Source organism: Hipposideros armiger, unplaced genomic scaffold (assembly GCF_001890085.2).
Source record: "Hipposideros armiger isolate ML-2016 unplaced genomic scaffold, ASM189008v1 scaffold_787, whole genome shotgun sequence".
Lineage (NCBI taxonomy): Eukaryota > Metazoa > Chordata > Mammalia > Chiroptera > Hipposideridae > Hipposideros > Hipposideros armiger.
In genome coordinates this window covers 357,900-379,247 of record NW_017732137.1, presented here as the reverse complement: position 1 = coordinate 379,247, position 21,348 = coordinate 357,900, and the positions used below count along the sequence as shown (strand labels likewise).

Sequence of the window (21,348 nt, the reverse complement as noted above, 5' to 3'; positions counted from 1 at the left end):
AAGACATATTCCCCCAGCTGCTGGGAAGATGGTCAACTGGCTATAAAGACACTCCAGGAATTGTTTGCTGTTCTGCCCAAGGTCATGGCCCCTTTACAGGGTAGGCCATAATCAACGACTAGTTAGCTGCACCACAGCTTAACTTCTCCCTCTGCCTAACCCGGCTTCCTTACCTTTCAGCCAGCCACCAGCCCACCCTCTGCCCCCCTGTGTGTTGATCCCAAGAACACTTCCAAATAACTTTCCTGCCCGTGAATCTCCATCTCAAAGTCTGCTTCTCAGGGAACTCAGCCAGTAACGCCCACCCACGCAGACACATTCTCCTCAGTTGTGCTCCATGATTGAAACTTACTCTATTCCTGACATGGGCACCCTATTTCCTGGTCATCTCTGCAGCGAATCCATCAAAAGAGCCTCCTTTCCTCAGCATACGTCATCTGAGCTAAACCTTGGGGAAAAAACAGTGATATGATACTACTTACTAGTGACCATCCTATAACTTAAGATTACGCATTAAGGAAGCTATGTATTTGGTAGACTTATAAGCATTACATGAAAGTAAAGAATTTCCAGCAAAAGGGAGAAAATAATAAACAAAACTATTTGGGAACACAAAAACCATTCTCTTGCCTTAAAGCAGAACACTATCTTTAGAGCAAAGTATGACAAGCGTGTATATACAGGAAAATTCATGTTAAAACTGGGGTATCAATAACTTAGAAAACAGAAAATAACACGACAAAGTGTAGAAGGATCAAAGGAGCCTTTATTCATTTAATTTTCCTTTCAGTTTATAAATGCTATCACAATTTTAAAGAGCCTAGATTTGGGTGAAAATCTTTTTATTATGAAGGTAAGATCTAAGGAGGATAATTATGAGCCAGCTTACAGTTCCTTGTAAAAATAATAACATGAAAATTTAGTAGAAAATGAAAATCTGAAAAATTATCTGAAATCCAAAAATGTTAAGCAATTTCCCCTGCATCTTAGCTGTGAGCACGTTTGCTGAATCATTAGTGCATATCTGGGTAAAGAGAGCATTTTTCTGTTTTCGTTAATCATGGAGTATGTCCTTCAGAGCTTAGCGTGATCTTTAAAAATCGTCTGAAGCTTTAAGCCAAGCATGATGTTCCCTTTGGCCTTCAGTCTGCCACTAAAGAATGCCTGGAAAGGAGACAGAGAAAAAGAGTGCAACCTTTATCATGGTACATTTTATTTCATTTCTTAAAAATCACTGTTCAGACTAAATACCATTCAGTTAACAGTTCCCGACAACAAAGGCCACTTTTATCTAGCAGTGATCGATAATGATTATAGACAGCACCCGTATCTTATGATAGTGAAGAAAAATAAAGACTCCCTGTATATTTTAGAAAACATAGAATAATTTATCTGAATTGACAGATCTGGGAGCTCTGCTTCAACCTATGCTTCTGGCTTTAGTCTATGTTCTTAAATGTGAATTTGAGACCATATGAATAAAAGGCTTTACTGTATTCGTAACAGTAAAAATATTAAATCCAGGACTTTTAAAAGGAGATTTAAAATAGTATATCTTAATGGGGATGGCCGAGTGGCGCATTGGTTAAGAGCTGGCTTGGGACGCCAGCTCTGAGCAGTGGGGCCCCAGTTCGGATCCCACATGAGGGCCAGTGACACTGCCCTCTACAGCTAAGATGCTGAACAACAGCTCAACCTGGAGCTGGGCTGCCGTTGAGTTGCCGATGACAGCGTAGGATGCATCCCCTGCTGCAGTGGGCTGCCATAAGCTACTGTGTGTAGCCAGCAGCCAGCGTGAGCGGCCAGCAGCCGATGTGAGCTGCTAAAAGCTGCTGTGAGCAGCCGTCCAGAGGCCGGAGACCGATCTGCCTCAGCCGGGAAGAGTGCAATGATAATACATGGCGCAACATGGGCCAGTGAAGCAACGTCCTCCACAACTAGACTGAAGAACAAAAGGACAGCAACTTGACTGTTCCCCTTCCTCTGAGTCACTAGTGCTGTTCCCCTCCCCCAATGCCCCAATTAAAAAAAAAATCTTTAAAAAACATATATATATCTTCATGAAATAGAAAGCCATATGGTGACAAAATATGATAGTGTAATAAAGTAGTGAATAGATCCTGGGCTGTAGCATTAGAATACCTGTGATCAAATCTAGGCTCTGCCACGTATTAGCAACCTGAGCTTGGGCAAGTTACATAACCTCTCTGAGCTCCATCCATCCTCCGCATCTATAAAGGGCATGACAACTGTACCTAAATAACACATCTTTGTGGCGTGAGTTAAATGAAATAGTGTGAAGTGTTTAGCTTAGTGTTTGACATGTAGTAAGAGCATAGTAAACTCATTATCGAGCAAAAGGCTGTCATGTTAAAACACTAAGAGTTCCCGTACCACCTCTGCGTCTGATCTGACAACAGAAACATGTGCGAGTTGCTTAAATTCTCCCTCAGCGTCAAGTTCCCTATCAGTAAAAGTAAAATAATAAATCTGTTTTTTATAGCTTATTGTTTATCAACTACCAGCAACTTAATCTCAGAAGCAAATCCTCATCAACTGGAGGAAAAGCAAAAACTACTTAAAATCTTTGTCCTGGAAATAATAAGGGAGAGCACATTCAATCAGGATCAAAAGTGCTAGGGATTCAAATCGGAGACTGGCATTTCAAAACTAAGACTGCTTTCACTGCGCAGTTACAGAAACCACAGATGCGACTCCTGCAGAGAAGTCAGTACTTAGACCTGCCTGCCAGGTACTAACGTCTGAGAGGTACTTACAACCTAAAGTAAGAATTCCTACTTCCTTGAAAGAAATATATCAATATTTGATGTTGTGATTAAGTGGGAGAATTTTGTACATAAATCTTTGTTCTTTTTCTATTTTCTTAGAATAGATTCCTAGAAGAAGAATTACTAAATCACGATATTTCTTAAATAAGGTTCTTGACCATCCTTCCATATTGCCACAGTTTCCAAACTGTACACCAGACATCACAACAAACCCACAGGGACACTAAGGAATATTTAAAATTGCTGAAGGAGGTACAGTGATATTGTTCATGTACGACATGAAAACTACTCCTGTTTGGCTCTAACTACTTAGTAAACTGAACCATTAGGTATTTCATTTTGGCCTAGGAGAGCCATGCAAAAAAAGTACGGAGACCATAAAGGACGGAAGTCAGCGAACCTCTGTCAAGTGCTTTCCAGAAAGACTATTCCAGATTAATATTCCTTCCACCTACATGTGAATTCTCCTATCCCAACCTTAACAATATTACTTTCTTAATTCTTGAAAATATGAGGCAAAAATGACATGCTTTAATTTGCATTTTTTAAATACTGGGAAAAACTAATGGTTTTTCTTATATATATTAGTCATTTCTATTTCTTTCATTAATTAATGGCTCCTATCTTTTGCCCATTTTTCTATGGAGGTCTTAGTGCTTTCCAGAATTTTTTTATAGGTTATTGATACCAATATACTGTATATCATCATATTCTTAATTTTCCCCTCCAGGTTTATGGGAATATCTTATGGAATCTGATATGCAGGAGGTTTTAATTTCTATACAGCCTAAATTACTGCTATTGAGCTTATGTTCCTTGTTTCTATCCTTGCTCTAATCTACTCAAGTATTAACTGAGTGTCTATGGTATACATAGCAATATTCTAGGCTACGAAATAGACATCTCTCCCTGTTCTCAGGGAGCTAACATAGTAGGGGAGTCAACAAATAAAATGTAATTAAAGCCTGTTATAAATGCTATGAAGGAGAAAACACAATGCTGTTAAGAGTGTAACAGGAAGCAACTACTTTGGATGAAATGAAGCCAGCCATGCAAAAAGCTGGAGGTAGAAATTCCAGAAAAGGCAAATGCATAGACATGGAGGGAGTAAAAGTTGATGGGAAGGAACTGAGAGGAAAGACATTAATGTAAACAGCATTAGCATTAGAAGTGATGAGGCAAGCAGTGTGGGGTGAAGCTGAAAAGATGAGCAAGGGAAGCATCACATGACAGGTTCTATCCAAGTTCAAAAGGAATACTAGAGGTTTTAATCAGGAAGAGTGACCTATAATCTGATTTATATATTATAAGATTACTCTGGCTCATGTATGAGGAATAGATTGGTGGAGAGGCAAGACTGGAAACAGTAAGACCAGTCAGGAAGCTGTTGTAGTAAGCCAGGTAAGAGATGATGGAGGCTTGGATCACCCCCAGTGATGAAGGGGAGAAGACGAATTCAGGATATATTTTGGAGCAAGGTCAGGCAGGATTAAGGATAGAAAGGATACAGAGGTATAGAAGGAAGCCAAGACAATTCTTACATTACTGAGCATATTAATATGGGTAAATGATGGTGCCATTTCCTGAAAAGAAAAAGACTGGGGGAAGAAGTTGAATCACCAGTTCTATATTGGACATAGTAAGTTTGAGATGCCAGGAAGACTTCCGTTAGAGGTCAGGTAGAAAGCTGGTTGTATCACTATAGAACTCAGAGAAGACGGAGACACTTAAATCAGTAAACTGTCAACATACAGACAGCTTTAAATACCATAGGATGGATGACCTCATGTAAGGAAATTTATTTGGAGAAGAGCCCTGAAATGAGCCCTGAGTAACACCAACATTTAATGGTTAGGGTAGAAGAAGACACCAAAGAGATTAGGGATAGCCAAAGGCAAAGGAAGCAAAACAGGAGAACATGGTGTCACAAAAGCCAAGAGATGAAACTGTTTCAAGAAGTTGGTGCTTAGCTGAGTTGAATGCTACTGAAAGGCTGAGCAGGATGTAGGCAGAGCACTACTCCCTGGATTTAGCAAAATAGAAGGCATCAGCGACTGACCTTCACACGAACAGTCTCAGTGGAGTGACAGATGGCGGAAGTCAGATAAGAGAGGACAGAAGAGCAAAGTCCAAACAGAATGTTTAAACCTGTGCTGCCCAGTAAAGTAGCCACTAGCACAGGTGGCTACTGAGCACTTGAAATGTGACTAGTCCTGGCTGAGTCCTGGCACTGTAAGTAGAAAACATACCCTGGATTTTAAAGACTATTAAAAAAGGGTATAGGGCCGGCCAAGTGACTCAGTTGGTTAAGAGCACGAGCTCTGAGCAACAGGGCCGCTGGTTCGATTCCCACATGGGCCAGTGACACTGTGCCCGAGCTGAGCTGCCGCTGAGCTGCCAACAGGTGGCAGGATGGCTCAGCTGGTGTAACAACAAGATTGCCTGTTCGATGGTGGGCTACGCCCATCTGCAACTAAGACTGAATTCAGCACCTTGAGCTGAGCTGCCGCCTGGATGGCTCAGTGGATACAGCATGCGCTCTTAACAACAAGGCTGCTGGTTCGACTCCCGCATGGGGTGGTGGCTATGCCCACCTGCAACTAAGATTGAACACAGGGCCGGCCGAGTGGCGCGATGGTTAAGAACTGGCTTGGGACACCAGAGGGCCCCGGTTCGGATCCCACATATGAGGGCCAGTGACACTGCCCTCCACAGCTAAGATGCTGAACAACAGCTCAACCTGGAGCTGGGCTGCTGTGAGTCGACAGCGACAGCGTAGGCTGCAGCTCCTGTGGCAGTGGGTTACCATGGGCTACCGTATGTAGCCAGCAGCCAGCGTGAGCGGCCAGCAACCGCAGTGAGCGGCCGTCCAGAAGCCGGCGACTGATCTGCCTCGCCCGGGAAGAGCGCAATGATGGTGCCAACTTGGGCCAGTGAAGCAACATCCTCCACAACTAGACTGAAGAACAAAACGACAGCAACTTGTCTGTTCCCCTTCCCCCCAATACCCCAATAAAAAAATCTTTAAAAAAAAAAAAAAAAAAAAAGATTGAACACAGCACCTTGAGCTTAGAGGCCACGAGCTGCCGACAGGAAGACAGATGGCGACCTGCGCCCTCCACAACAAAGATTAAAGAACAACAACTTGGCTGGTCCCCCTCCCCAGTTCCCCAACACTGTTCCCCTCCCTCAATCCCCCAATTTCCCAATAAAATCTAAAATATATATATATATATATATATATATATATATATAAAATATCCCATTAATATTTTTAATATTGATTTCATGTTGAAATATTTGAATGTATTGGACTAAATAACATACAGCTGGCCCTTGAACCTCAGGTTTGGACTGTGTGTGTCCACTACATGTGGATTTTTTTCAATAAATATACAGTCAGCCCTCCGCATTTGCAAATATGAAACCCGAGGATACGAAACCCGAGGAATACAGAGGGCCAACTATATATTTATAGGGATGATAAACAGCATTGAGATTGGGGAGAAGGTAACAGAATCAAATGAGTTAGAAAAAACCCTGATATTAATTAGCATTTCTCTAAGGATTATCATTAAGAATAATAAATATTTAAGTTTTCATCAAGTTTTTGCTTCTGCTTTTATTTTTTACACTTAATTCCATTCTGTATGGTACTGACTTAGGTATATGGAATGACATAAAGCACTACTGTTTCCTAAGCAACTGCCCAGAACTAGACACTCAATAATCCATTTGCCCCCAAAGATCTGGTATTCCTAGCAATTACATAAATGTTTCTTTAATCTTATATTTAATCTTTATATAGAGACATCTCACATATAACATATCAAAAAAAGAACTCTTCATTACCCACTCTTGGCCCCAAAGTCAAATTTCCCCCCAGCAGCCAAAATGATCTTTATGACTCAGATGCTTTCATTTCACATATCAATGGTTTCCAATCACACCTAAGAAGATCTGAACTCCTTACCAAGATCTACAAGGTCCTGTGTGATCCAGCCCTTGCCTACCTCGCCCATCTCACCTACCAGTCTTCCCACAGCTCGTTTTACCAGCGTTACTGGCCTCCTCACAGTGACAGTACTCCAATAAGCCTAGCTGCTCCCGCCTCAGGCCTTTGCACTGGCCGGCTCCGCAGCCCGTGACTCACTCCCTCACTTGGCTCAGGTCTCTGTCAGGCCTTTTCAGACAACCCTATCTCAAACCTTTCCTCTAACCTGTCACACCCTAATCCAGGGGTTGGCAAACCATTACCTGTGGGCCAGAACTAGTCCTCTACCTATCTGTATACATGAAGTTTTACTGGAACACAGCCACATCCATTTGTTTACATATTATCTGTGGCTACTTTAGCTCGACAGTGGCAGGACTGAGTAGGTACAACAGAGGCCATCTGGCCCGCAAAGACTAAAACATTTACAAGGTGACCCTTTACAGAAAGTTTGCCAACCACTACTCTAACCCATTACCCTGACTCACTTTTCTTCACACCTGAAATTATATTTCTTTTTCATTCACCTCTAGAACTAAGCTCCACACGGTAGGGGCATTGTCTTGTTCAGCCACTCCTAGAACCTGAATAAGAGTAGGTACTAAATCAATTCCTGCGAAGGAATTAACTGAGAGCTCACTCAGGGCCAAACACTATACTAAGCTCTTCATATACATTACTAGAGTTAGTTATCCTAACAATCCTTTGGGATTGTTACAATTGTTCATTTAACCAATGAGAAAATTGAGGTTTAGAGAGTTAAGTGGCAGGGCTAAGATTCAAACTCAAATATGTTTTACCACTTATACTACTTTACAGTTCTTTTTAAATTAGTCTTTCTATCCAGAAAAACTGAACATTTTCCATTTACTCAAATTGCTCTGTTCCTTGCAAATTGTATAGTTTTCTCAAATAAACACTACACTTTTCTTAGGAGGGTAGTCAGTGGTATTTTGTAGTTTAGGTTGTGATTATAAACACATTTTTTCATTTATATCTTCTAGTTAGTTTTACTGCTATGTGAAAGCTACTTTTTAATAATTATCATGCATTCAACCACTTGTTTGAATTCCTCCATTTTAACAGTCATTTGATTCTCTTGAAATTTCTAGCTACATTATCATAATCTGAAAATAACAAATTTTCCTCCTCCGTTTTTAAAAAGATTTTTATTAAAAAACATAGCTAACATACAACATTGTAACAGTTTCAGGTGTACACCACAGTTGTTGATTTCTCCTCCACTCTAATTGCTACATCAGTTACTTTAATTTTGTGTTTGTAGATTTGTCAAAAGTTTCAAATATTAACTCATATGGTCAGAGAGGGCACTCTTGTCTTAATAATGGTTTTCCACTGAAATCTCTCTAAATGTTTCACTTTCAGTAAGACACTGGTTGTTACGGTCTATCATTCTATTTCCAATTTTTAATTACAATTAACACCAGCTCTTACTCTTATGTATCAGGAATGAATGTCTAATTTTATGAAATATCAACTAACATCATATGGCTTTTCACCTCTGAACAAATGACATAATATATTAGAAGGTCTAGATGTGGGTTTTGTATGGTTGATATGCTGAAGAAGAATTTCACCCAAAATTCAGTTTTTAAAAGTTTCAACTGAAACTCCATTAGAAAAATTTATGATATGTCAACTCAGATATTGGTATCAACTTTGTCTTCTTAGAGTTGTAAGGAATCTGTCTTATGAGTCTGAATTTGGGAGTCAGCAATTAGTACACAACTGTCAAATAGAAAGCAGTCGTGATGAATAAATGACCATTTTAAGAACATTACCTTCTGAGGATCAAGCTTGCCCAGGACTAGGTCCATGAAATCTTCATCTGAAAGTGTGATTGTTACATCAGCAGAGCCTTTTGCGGGGCCCTGGTACACTTTTCCAGTGCCATTTTTTAGGTCAATAGCTAGGGGGGGGAAACAGGGAAAAAAAATCAATGTGTGTCATTTTTTCTTCACAATTTGAGAGTAAAATAAACCAATAAAATGCAGGCAATCTTATAGTTTCCATGTTAATGTGTTACTTATTCTACATTATATATTACCTGTCATTTAGAAAAAAAATTTAAATCCTTTCTTTTTCACGATATCCTTTTTATAAAGCCGTTCTTCAAATTAGTCAAATCAATATTTTTCCTTATTGAAAACGTTTACACAATAGAAATATTTTAAATGTGAATCAATCTAGAATAATATAAGGGAGTTAAATTGGTGGAGATTATATGGTTAAGGCTTTTGGGTTCAAATACTCTACAATCAACAAAGAAGGAAGCTGAATTTTAAAATAGTTGCATGTTGGTTGGGTCAGGGAAAGGAATGCACACTCTAGTCAGCTTTCAAATACCTGAATTCATGAAAGGTTCTATCATATGGATCGTAAGGCTGTTGACACAAATTTAAAACAAATATTCTAATTAATTTGTTACACTTACAATTTTATACTTATTGCCCTAAACATTGTGAATAAACATTAAAATTAGCTTATTTTCCCTTACCTGTTTTTGACAGAAGGATTAGGTGTCCCGAAAACTGTCTTGGTAACTGGGAAAACTATTAAAAATTTACCTTCATTGTTCTCTATATAACATCTCTAGAGCTTAATGCCATAGCTACATTTTAGAAAGTTTTAACGGTCTCATATATGACTGAGGCCAGTTATGCAGAAAGCCCAATTCCACTCCTCCAGCTTCAGACTCTTGAACGTGCTTTCTCTTGCTACAGTCATATCACTCTCCCTAAAAGTGTACAGGGAACTCCCAACTTAGGGTCAAGAAAAAGCTCCACATACATGAGAAAAACCATAGTGCTTAACTATTGGGTTGTCGGAAAAGTCATGACGGATTTTTGCAACGAAAAACAGAAAAAATATGTCATGACTTTTCCGACAACCCAATACATTCTACTTAACCAAGCCTTGCTCCAAAGAGAAAATTAAATCACTCCAACTCTCCACAGAAGAGAATTTTTCCAACTAGGCTAACAAGATAATTTGACAATAATGGTTACCTTGAGAAGGGGAAAGGGCAAGGAGAAGGGAACCTCACTGCTCTGTGCAATTCATTCACTCACTTCATTGTTCAGTTTCTACTGCGGCGTCAGACCATATAGAAGGTATGAGAAGTGAGGCATTAAGAGCAAAGGCTCTGTTCTTATTGACACTTATGAATGCGTTTTCATGTATTATTTATATAGTGAAAAAGAAAGAAAGAAAAAGAAGGGAGAAGGGAGGATGGGGCTGGGGGGGGGCGGGACATAGGGAGGGAAAAAGGAAAGAATCTAAAGAAAAGCAAACCTGTGGCATTCAACAGACAACATTCATGGTTTAATTCTTCACAAGCATTTCTAAGGACCACTATGTTTATACTAGTCTTGCTCAGGAATAAAACTGCACCACACGCATCTTACAGCTAACGTGCAGGAGTAAGAATTTTAGCTAACGAAGGTTCCAAGCTGTCCACCTGCCCTCTACATGCTACTTCCTGTCATAACTCCTGTAAAGCAAATAAGACTTTCTTCTGGGAAAAGCCATAGCAGTAATTAGTGTAGATAAAAGAAAAGAGGGCTAAGAACGGGAAGGTTCTTAGCAAGACACAACAATGTGGGGTAAAGAAGTGGAACCTGAACTCTGCAGTGGCTCAGGTGGGAGAATCATCATCCACCAACATCACCTTGAGTTTACAGATGCCAGTAAGGTCATCGCTAATCCTACATTGAAAGCAAGAAACAGACTATATGTATTTTCTTTTAGTGGTAAAATTTTATTTTAAAAGCTTTATGAATGACTTTAGCTCTGTGCTTTTCTAATCATTAAGGCTCTGAAGTGTCCATAAAAATTTCAGTTACACTTTATAGCATTTAATAAGGAAAAGAGAGGTGTTAGATGAGAACATGGCATTGGGAACTTGGGGGGGTCTCTGAAGGTCTTAGGATATATATATATATATATATATATATACCTTACAAATCACAAAGGGCTATCATAGGAGAAAGGAGCTATTTTTGTTGATGCCTTCATCCCTCAAGATTACAAATTCTTTGCTGGAACAAGAACGTCCTGTCTTTGTATCCCCTATGCTTCCCTGAACAGAAGTATTTAGTAACTATTTGTTAAATGGGTGATTAGAAAATCTCATAGAACAAGCATCTCTAAAAAAAAATAAATGAAAACAAAAAACTTAGGATAAAAATAAAGAGTTTTTTAAAAATTACACCAAGAAGGACACAATACTTTTGTTATTCCTGCCCCAAATTCATCAACTCAATCTAACAATCACAAAGAAACCAAACAAACAGAAACTGAGAAACTTTCTACAAAATAAGTGGCTTTTTCTATTCTTCAAATATGTCAATGTTATTAAAAATAAAAACAGACTGAGGAATTCATCCAAATTGAAGGAAACTAAAGAGACCTAACAACTAAAATACAATATATGATCCCAAATTGGACCCTGAGCAGTTCTTTCTTAATTTCTATTATTATTATCATTATTCTTTAATATGTCAGGCATTACTATACAAGACATTAGTGGGACAATTTGTGAAACATTAATAAAGTCTGTAGATTAAATAATACCATATCAATGTTAATTACCTGATATTAATAATTATTCTGGGGATAAGAAAAAAGTCTTTGTTCTTAGGAGATGCTACTAGACTATTCAGGGATAAGGGGACATTGTGTCTACAAGTTACTCAAATGCTTCAGAAAAACAGTAATATGTATGATAAAAAGAAAATGGAATAAAATGTTAATGTGGAGAAGCTGGGCAGAGGACAAATGTAAGTTCTCTGTACTATTCTTGCAACTTTTCTGTAAGCCTGAAATTACTTCAAAATAAAAAACTATAAAGAGGGGCTGGCCGAGTGGCACATTGATTAGGAGCTGGCTTGGGACGCCAGCTCTGAGCAGCAGAACCCCGGTTCGGATCCCACATGAGGGCCAGTGATGCTGCGCCCTCTACAGCTAAGATGGTGAACAACAGCTCGACCTGGAGCTGGGCTGCCGTGAGTCGCTGGCAATGGCGTGGGCTGCAGTGGAGCTACAGTGGGCTGCGGTAAAGCTACTGTGAGCTGCTGTGAGCGGCCGTCCAATGGCTGGTGAGCAACTGCCTCACCCAGGAAGAGCGCAATGATAATACCAACATGGGCCAGTGAAATGATGTCCTCCACAACTAGGCTGAAGAACAAAAGGACAGCAACTTGTCTGTTCCCTTTCCCCGATTCCCCAACGCTGTTCCCCTCCCCCAATTCCCCAATAAAATCTTAAAAAAAAAAAAAACTATAAAGAGGTATTAAGATGAACAGCACACACAGCCAAAAGGAAAGCCATCATAGTTTTAAGTGATTTTGTGTGTAAGTGCACATGGGCAAGCAATCAGCGGCTATGCTGGTAAAAGAGGAAGCAGCCACTGTTGCTAAGGGAGTAGTAACCTGAGGCAGCCACCTCTCTAACAAACAGGTTTCTATCACTGACTGGAAAGCATCTTCCATCCAAAGATCATCTTTCAGGTCTTTTCTATAAAGACATGAAATGCTTATTTGGATCCCAGTCTTAAATGTGCAACCAACTCCCTTAAGATTTAGTTTATATCCAAGCTGAGAAATCGTAAAGGGTAACCTGGATTGACTACCAGAAGGTGAGCACCAACCAGAAGCTAACAGGTTCTAATGATCAAATAGTATCCCCAAGAATGAGTGTATTCTGATCTTAAAAGAATGCCAGTTGCCAAATCTGTATACAGTCTTCCACAATCTGGCAAATTCCCAAGATCCAAAATAGATGGCTTCTAACATTCAAAGAACATCTTCATCCAGTCATTGACACACAGTACATAATGGATGCTTGGATTCAGTCCAAATAGGTAGACTTAGAGCCACACAATTAGGTATAGTACACATTTTTTTAAAGCCAACTCACTTCATTACTTAACTAACAATATTCATGCAATAACAGAATATTCCTATAATCTTGCTATATAACAGTAAAAGCCAATTATTACACATATGTGAAAGGAAACCAAATTTCCTTTAGGAGAAAAATAAAGGGCTTACTGCCAACCAGTTTAAACCTATCATCCTAAGGAAAACAAAACATTTTTTTTTTTTTTTACTGAGCAACCCTGTATCATTATTACATGAAAATAAATCTGTCTTTGTCCGAAGTTTCAGCTTTATGGCTATTTTACAGCTATTGGATACAATCAATAAATTCTTATTTGGGAATACAAGGTTACATTCATGTCTAAAGTTACAACAAATTGCATATTTAAAATTGGCAGCCAAATTCTAAGATGCTCACTTTATTTAGAGATAAATGGAAATACCGGAGCCATTATTCTATAAACCATGAACAGCAGATAATCTTGTAGGACCAATAACGATTCTTTCCATTTCTTCCAGCATGCCATGAAGCGGAGTAGCAAAGCTAATGCTCTGAGTTTTATTATCTCCACGAACACTGTTTCCAATTCTCCGTCTCCAGCTGTGACCTTATCCCTACAATGCCAGGCCCACAACCTAGTCCAGAGCCTGGTCTACTACAGTTCTGGCACCACAGCTTGTCCTCTTCTCTCCTAAACTTCTCTCCTCGCCCATTTTCACACTTCTATTCATGGAGTCAACATCCTCGGCCATGCATGTTCAAAACTTCAGCATTAGCTGTCTCTTTCTCGTCCCTCTTGTTCTTCAGACATTATCAGTCAAGTAGTCAGTTCTCTCTCAGCAATAGATCCACAGGGCCCTCTCCTCTCCATTACTGCCATCACCTTAACTTAGGCCTTCCTTCCTTTTAATCTGCAATGCAACAACCTGTTTTCTTAACTCCAGTACTTTAAACTTTCCTGGTATACTGCCTCTAACAGTTATTTCTGTGGACAAAAAAAGACATTCCATCTTTTCATATTTGTGATCCACAAAGTAGCAGAGAACTTGACACATCGTAAATACTCAAATATTTGTTGAATGAACCAATCGTCCCATTCTGCAAAAGCCCACAGCTAACTGTTTCCCATGCCTGTTATCAGTTCTACCAGAATTATTCACTAGTATATATAAGAATAGGTCCCAATTCCTTATTTAAACTCCTTCAGTTCAGAAGTGTTTAAGAATTCAGAATTTTTCAGATTTTAGGAAGAAAATACAGCACATAAAGCATGTATTATATATTATGAGAGACTTCCCACGCTGCAACACTCTATAAACAAATATCATATATGATGTCTATACTCGACTAAGTCACACATAAGGACATAAGGAGACATAAGGACAATCAGTTGCATCGTGTAAGTTCAGGTCAGGTTTTACCACCAATGAGTTATGAGAAAAAGCTTTCCATTTTTAGAGGTTTTGGTTTCTGGAATTGCAGATAAAAGTAGCTGTGTTTTAATTTTCAGGAGCAACCTATTCTACAGGCCATATAAAGCCTCTGATTCTTTCATCTTCTTTATGCCTTCCTGAATTTTTACTTTTGCTTAGAACAGAATGGGATCCAAAGGGTTTTTCTAGGACAACTTTTGGCTGGTTTCAGAATAGTAATAAATACCATAAAATACACTGCTTACTTAATGTTTCAATCCTCTTGTTCCTGAATATTTCACTTAACACTAAATAGAAAATAGATATCACTATCCATACAATAAACTTTTAATAGAAGGAAAGGCATCAATTCAGCAATTTTTTTTTAAAGGCAGGCAACTGATTCCATTTAAAATCATTTTACATGGCTTTTAGCACTTATTCAACATAGACCATCTGGTAGCTGGAAATAAACAAATTAATCTGAAGCTCTTTCTCAGTGTTAAACCCAAGGTGAAGTGCGAAGAGGCATATAATTATAAATGATCATAATACAGTTAGATAACTGTGATGAACAACAGCCTCTGTTCAAAGAGAATTCAGAGATTTATTTCTCCATTAGTAATATAAAAAGCCAAAGGACAACTTTTATTTAAAGGGGTAAAATACCTGAAGACGTAGGATATTGGAAAAAGGTGTTCAAACATGTCCAGGCATTGAATTACATTTGGGAGTAATAAAAAGACATAGACAACAAGATCACTGTGGTCTTGATATTATAACAAATAATAACAGTGAAATAAGTAAGATAGGCTTTTATGTTGGCCTCTCTCTATTTAAGGAAGTGTTATCTATGGATCACAATGTTTTTAATAATTCTAAAACAATACTTCATAATCAAAGCATTATCCAGAGGTAGAAATAAGAAGAAGGTGCAAGTGAGCATTCCAAGATATGGTTTGCTTCCCAAAAATACCTCACCAAGGCCCTCTGGTTTCCTATGCAGATCAAGGGCCTGTATCTCTCCATTATTGCCTCTTGGTCCACAGAACAAAGGAGGGGCTGGCTCTCCAGCCTTTCTCAGACCATCTCAGCCCAGTGACACAGAGGCTACATGGGCCCTCGCCCAGGCAGCCTGCCTGCTCCTAGACGGCCAGACACGACAGGCTTCAGAGGGGCCGAATCTCAAAAGACACAGCTATGGCTCCTCCTCTGTCATAGCCAAAATCAACCCTGACCTAGCACGGATACCAGAATATTCCTAATTCTCTCTAGATTCAGACTAATTTGGTTTTTTTTCTTTGGTTAACTAAGCCATCCTGCCACCAGTTGGCAGCTCAGCGGCAGCTCAGCTCGGGCCAGGAATCAAACCAGGCTAATTTGGTTTTAAATGACTCCCTTCCCGACCCAACATACACATTCTGCCCAGCGATTTATTGTTGGTGTTTGGATGGCAGGAGGGGAAGGGAACTGAGAAGACAGGCGCAGTCCAGGATCTCTGGGTTGGAGTGTGCCGTCAGGCCACGGAGCTCAAACCCTTCGGTTCCTAGACCTGCTCAAGGTCAGTCACTGTGCAACTCCAGTGACACCTGAGCCCAGCCCAGGTAAAGTCAGTAGCTTAGCCCTGTTCTCTCTAACCAGGTTCCAGTCTGTCAATACGTAAGCAAGGCTGGGGCAATGAACAGCAACTTAAAATATGAAACATTTGGTAATTAAATAAATAGCAAATCATTTTTAAAACTGCTTGTAAGAAGAAAAAAAAAAAACATTAGGTATTCCCGAATCAAAGCATTCACCATCTATTTCTTGTCACTAAGTGCCAAGATGCAAAACAGAGATGCCAGCAAAGAACCATCTTCTAAGTTACCATTAGCCAAAATACCTAGTTTCCACTGCTGCCAGCTACTATGATTTAGCTCAGTGACAGAAAGACTGCAAGAAAACAAACAAATAGACCTGAAAATAGTTGCAGAGCTGAGAATCCAATCAAATAACAGGCAGCAGGTAAGCAAAGGGAACGTGAACCCTTTCAGAGAAAGCTTTAAGATCCAATCGGACTGTTAGCTTTGATAAATAAGGAACTGAAGAAGAGATGATGAAACAAACATAAGCCACAAGGCACCAATAATGAGCAGTTATTAACAGGATTTCAATATTCCCATTTTTCCAGTGGAAATGTAAAGAAAAGTCATTTTCCTCAGTTATTTAATTATTCCTTAATTAAAGGTAGTTTTTAAATGTAAGCACATTTTCTAATATTGTCTACAAGGAAAGCATCACCAAGATAAAGGGGAAAATCTTAGTTATGGGAACTACATTGAAGGAAATTACCTTGTTTGCCAAGAGTGAATGACTCAAATACTTTACATATCCCTATAGAGTTCTATTCTGCCAACACTGAGACACCCAGTTCTAGCACCTTTTCTCTTATACATCTCATTCCTCTCCTTCACTAATTATCTTCAAAAGTCCTGTGCTTTATAACTCAACTTCTAATATACTTTCATCCACGGGAAAAAGATGAATTCCACCATAAACAGAAAAAAAAAAAGGAAAGACAGAAAAAAGAAAGTAATGACACCCATTCATATAGTGTTAAATTATGAAGTTAGTTGGAAAAATATTAGACGCTTTGAAATTTGGGGGATTTGTATTACATTTTGGCTTTCCTTTATACCCCTTCTGAATTAACAACATATAACCACAAATGTCTTCCAGGAGAACAAACATCAAAATTCTAACTGTGGGTAGTGGGATTATACATCATTATTCTCTCCTTTATACCTTTATATACCAAATATTATATAATGAACATACACTGACTAAAAGGAATAGCAACTGTTATATTAAAAAGGAAGTTGTTTATATTGAACAAAAACCAATTGAACAAAACTTCCAAGATGTTTTCTAGTAATACGTAATAGAAAATTATTTTTACAAGTTTCAGTTGATTTAGAGATACATTAGTTTTTTGGTCTAAGTGAGCATTTATAGTGATCTTCAGTAGTAATGAGAAATAATCTGATTTTCAAGGCACCTGAATTGGCACTCCTAAATAACAATCTTATAATTAAGGTAATAATCCAAATTATTAATGTTTTGGAATTAAAACAATTTTTAAATTGTCAAAATATAATGACTTAAAAATATTTCATCTGACCTGAAGGACTTGCTTTATGTTTAAGAAGAATTTAAAGGTTAGTTAAAGAAGCATACAGCTAAGATGACTATTTAAAAGTACTAATTACAGGCATTACAATAAAATCTTTAAAACGGATATTTTCATTTTAATTGATTCCCCACATCTCTAAGAAACATACATGTCTTTGGGTATCCTGAAACCTGTTACTCTCCGTGAACTCAACTTAACTAAGAAGGTAGAATTTATCTACCTTCAAAGAGACAGGCTTTAATTATAACCAGGATTACTTCATCGCTATTTACTAAGGGTTAACTTAGGATATTATAAAGTCAGGAGCATAACTTACTCCACTTAGCTGCAGTTTTTCCACCTTTAGTGAAATGCCACTCAAACACAGCATTTACTTTCTTCACCACCTCATGCCCGACATCCTTAAGACGGCGGCCTATTTCCTCAAGTACAAGGGCACTCTGAAGCTCACCACCCTAGGAAACAGAGAAAATTTAACTTTCAAAGTTTTGTAAAAATGACTTAAGGGGAAAAATGATTACAGAATACATGTGCAAAAAGGTGATTTTTCAAATATCTGCACATAAATAAAGCAAACTAGTTTTTTTACACCAGACTTCTTTTACTTTCCTTATATTTATTCGTGTCATCGAGAACCTCAGCCCTCTTAATAACAGGTTTTCACTTTTATCAGAATTCAGAAATAATAGTTTAAAAGTAAACCAATAACTGGACAACCTGTACCCTAACTAACTTCAGCAGGAAGATACTGGACAAATCAATCAACTTCTGTAGTCTTGTTTCTTTATTTGTAAAATGGAACTGAAGTACATGAAAAATGAATTTACTTATAGCTCTAAAACTTCCTAAATTTTTTATCTTAGATGCTTCTTAAAAAATTTTAACCTTGGGCCGGCCGAGTGGCGCGATGGTTAAGAGCTGGCTTGGGACGCCAGAGGGCCCCGGTTCGGATCCCACATATGAGGGCCAGTGACACTGCCCTCCACAGCTAAGATGCTGAATAACAGCTCAACCTGGAGCTAGGCTGCCATGTGTCGCCGACGACAGCATAGGCTGCAGTCCCTGTGGCAGTGGGTTGCCATGGGCTACCGTGTGTAGCCAGCAGCCAGCGTGAGCAGCCAGCAGCTGCAGTGAGCGGCCGTCCAGAAGCCGGAGACTGATCTGCCTCGCCTGGGAAGAGCGCAATGATGGTGCCAACTTGGGTCAGTGAAGCAACGTCCTCCACAACTAGATTGAAGAACAAAACGACAGCAACTTGTCTGTTCCCCTTCCCCCAATTCCCCAGCACTGTTCCCATCTCCCCCAATTCCCCAATAAAAAAATCTTTAAAAAAATAAATAAAATTTTAACCTTCAGGCATTTATATGGCTTATGACAGAGAATTAAAGATCATAAGATAAAGCTATGAAAACCTCAACATTACAAAGTTAATATTTTGGAGACAGAATGTAAAAATTTTTATTAAAAGCTGCAGAATATTAATAGAGAATAACAAAAAAGTTTTAATAAAAAATCATATGCTATTGTTTTTATATTTGCATATATAAAGTTTTATACAAATCTTTAAATCAAGAAAAAGTACAGAATATTTAACTTTTTCATCTATTTTTCTCCAAAATATTGTTTGCTTGATATTTCTCATTAAACAGCTGATTTAGGCACACTAAACTTAGAAAAGTAATTATTTCCTCTTGAAAGATACCTCAATATCCCCTCCAAAAAGATTAAAAAATGTGTTGTCAAAATATTCCTATTACTCTAAGTAGTTTTGAATTTATGTCCTTTAGTTCAAAAATTAAGAATCTTTCATAGTTCTTCATTTTATAAAGTAGCCTGAACATTCTTAAAGTGATCTTAGCTGAAATTCAGGAATCAGGAAATGACTTGGATACCTGTTTTTATAACCTACCTCAGAGGGCGTCTTGTTTAAAGTATCAGATGTTGGCACAAGATCCACATATGCATTTGAAATTACAATGTCTCCAGTTTCTTGGGTCTTATAAGGGGTACAAGAGGGAAAAAAACAACAATTCACTCTGATGATTCCAATGAAAACACGATTTCATTGTGAAACAGTAGAAAGTCATTTAAAAGAAATTTACAATTTTTCCTGATATGAAAAAGAAAACTGTGTAGAAGTTTTTAGTTTGATATAGTCCCATTCATTTGTTTTAGCTTTTACTTCCCTTGCCTTTGAGGTCAAATTCATAAAATCCTCTTTGAACCCAAGGTCCATAAATTTAGTACCTGTGTTTTCTTCTATGCAGTTTATTGTTTCAGGTCTTATGATTAGGTCTTTGATCCACTTTGAGTTAATTTTGGTACACTGTGACAGATAGCAGTCTAGTTCCATTCTTTTGCACATGGATTTCTAATTTTCCCAGCACCATTTATTGAAGAGGCTATCTTTTCTCCATTGTACGTTTTTGTCTTGTCAAAAATTATCTGTCCATATTTATGTAGGTTTATTTCTGGGTTTAGATGATTGGATAAAGAAGATGTGGTACATATACACAATGGAATACTATTCTGCCATAAGAAAAGATGAAATAGTGCCATTTGTGACAATGTGGACAAATCTTAAAATTATTATGCTAAGCAAAATAAGTCAGACAGAAAATGGTGACAACCACATGATTAAGAACAAGACAAACAAATAAACGAAAACTCATAGACACAGACAATGGTTTAGTGGCTACCAGAGGGTAAGAGGGAGGGGGTGAGAGGTGAGGGCAAACAGCATCAAATATATGATGATGGAAGAACTGACTCTGGGTGGTGAACACACAATGTGATATATAGATGATGTGCTGCAGAATTGTACCATTGAAACCTATGTAACTTTACTAAACATTGTCACCCAAAATAAATTTAATTTAAAAAAAAAAGAAAAAGAAAAAATAATCCAAATTAAATAAAAAGATCATAAATTAAATGTCAAGATGAAAATAAACATGAAAACTTACTGACTGAACACAACTGTTATTAGCCTTAACTGTAGAATCAACTGGAGCCTTTTAAAAAAAACTCCTATGACCAGGTCGCATCTCCAAATATTCCATTTTAAATAATCTAGGGTAGAGCCTGGGCATTGGTATTTGGGGTACTTAAAAAACAAACAAAAAAAAACAAAACAAAAAAAAAACAAGAACATAACTGTATGTCTAATGGGGGTCCTGGGTAAGAATTGCTGAGTTTTTATAACTATTAGGATGCATGGCACAATATCTATATGAGAGAGTGGTAATCAAAGTATATTATTTCTGTTAATACAGAATAAAATTGGCTGAGCACAGACCATAGTGGTCTTTTTAAAGTAATAATTCAAGCTCTTATTTCAAACAGGAAGTGTACGCAGCATAAACTAAATGCTTAAATAGCCTTTTATCAAAATGTTCATTACAGGAACTCAAATTCTAATTCCTCATATTTACCTAAAATTATTCTAATGGCTATACTTTCATAAAATTATGGTATTGCTACAAATGTATAGAATAATATATCTTTTTTTTTTTACTGAGCCATCCTGCCACCTGTTGGCAGCTCAGCGGCAGCTCAGCTCAGGCCGGGACTCAAACCGCTGTTGCTCAGAGCTCGCACTCTTGAGCGAGCTCTTAACCAACTGAGCCACTCAGCCGGCCCCTCTATAGAATAATAATTAAAAATTAAGGTTGCCATGGAGACATGGGGGACAGTTCGAGGAATGTAATTGATAATGTTGTGAATATTTTGTAGGGTGTCAGGTGGTCACATGTCTTACATCATGGATGGGGAAGAGGCTTGATCACTGCACTGTACACCTGAAGCTGATGTTGCATAATATTGTATGTCAACTATAATTGAATATATGTGTGTGTGTGTGTGTGTGTGTGTGTGTATATATATATAGTCATGGGACGTGGAGTATAGTGTGGGAGTGGAGTCAAGGGATTTGTAACAGATATGTATGATATTGGGGCGAAATGGGGTGGCGGATTGGGGGAGGGGGGTTGTCACTTCGAGGGGTAAAAAGTATAACTATTGCACTGTGTTGTACAGCTGAAACTAATTCTAAAAAATGTGTATTTCATAATAAAA

The 21,348-nt window shown here is 38.2% G+C and overlaps 1 protein-coding gene across 1 annotated transcript in view; it reads right to left on the bottom strand.

The window, feature by feature from the left end:
• Positions 1 to 746: 746 nt before the first annotated feature.
• HSD17B4 (hydroxysteroid 17-beta dehydrogenase 4) overlaps positions 747 to 21,348 on the bottom strand; it is an 85,111-nt gene continuing 64,509 nt past the window's right edge. The window contains exons 21-24 of the mRNA XM_019628412.1: positions 19,181 to 19,267; positions 17,588 to 17,726; positions 8,586 to 8,713; positions 747 to 1,164 (exon numbers count right to left, since the gene is read on the bottom strand). Coding sequence (XP_019483957.1) covers positions 1,075 to 1,164; positions 8,586 to 8,713; positions 17,588 to 17,726; positions 19,181 to 19,267 — 444 coding nt within the window. The 3' untranslated portion in view covers positions 747 to 1,074. The remainder of the gene's footprint in view (positions 1,165 to 8,585; positions 8,714 to 17,587; positions 17,727 to 19,180; positions 19,268 to 21,348) is intronic.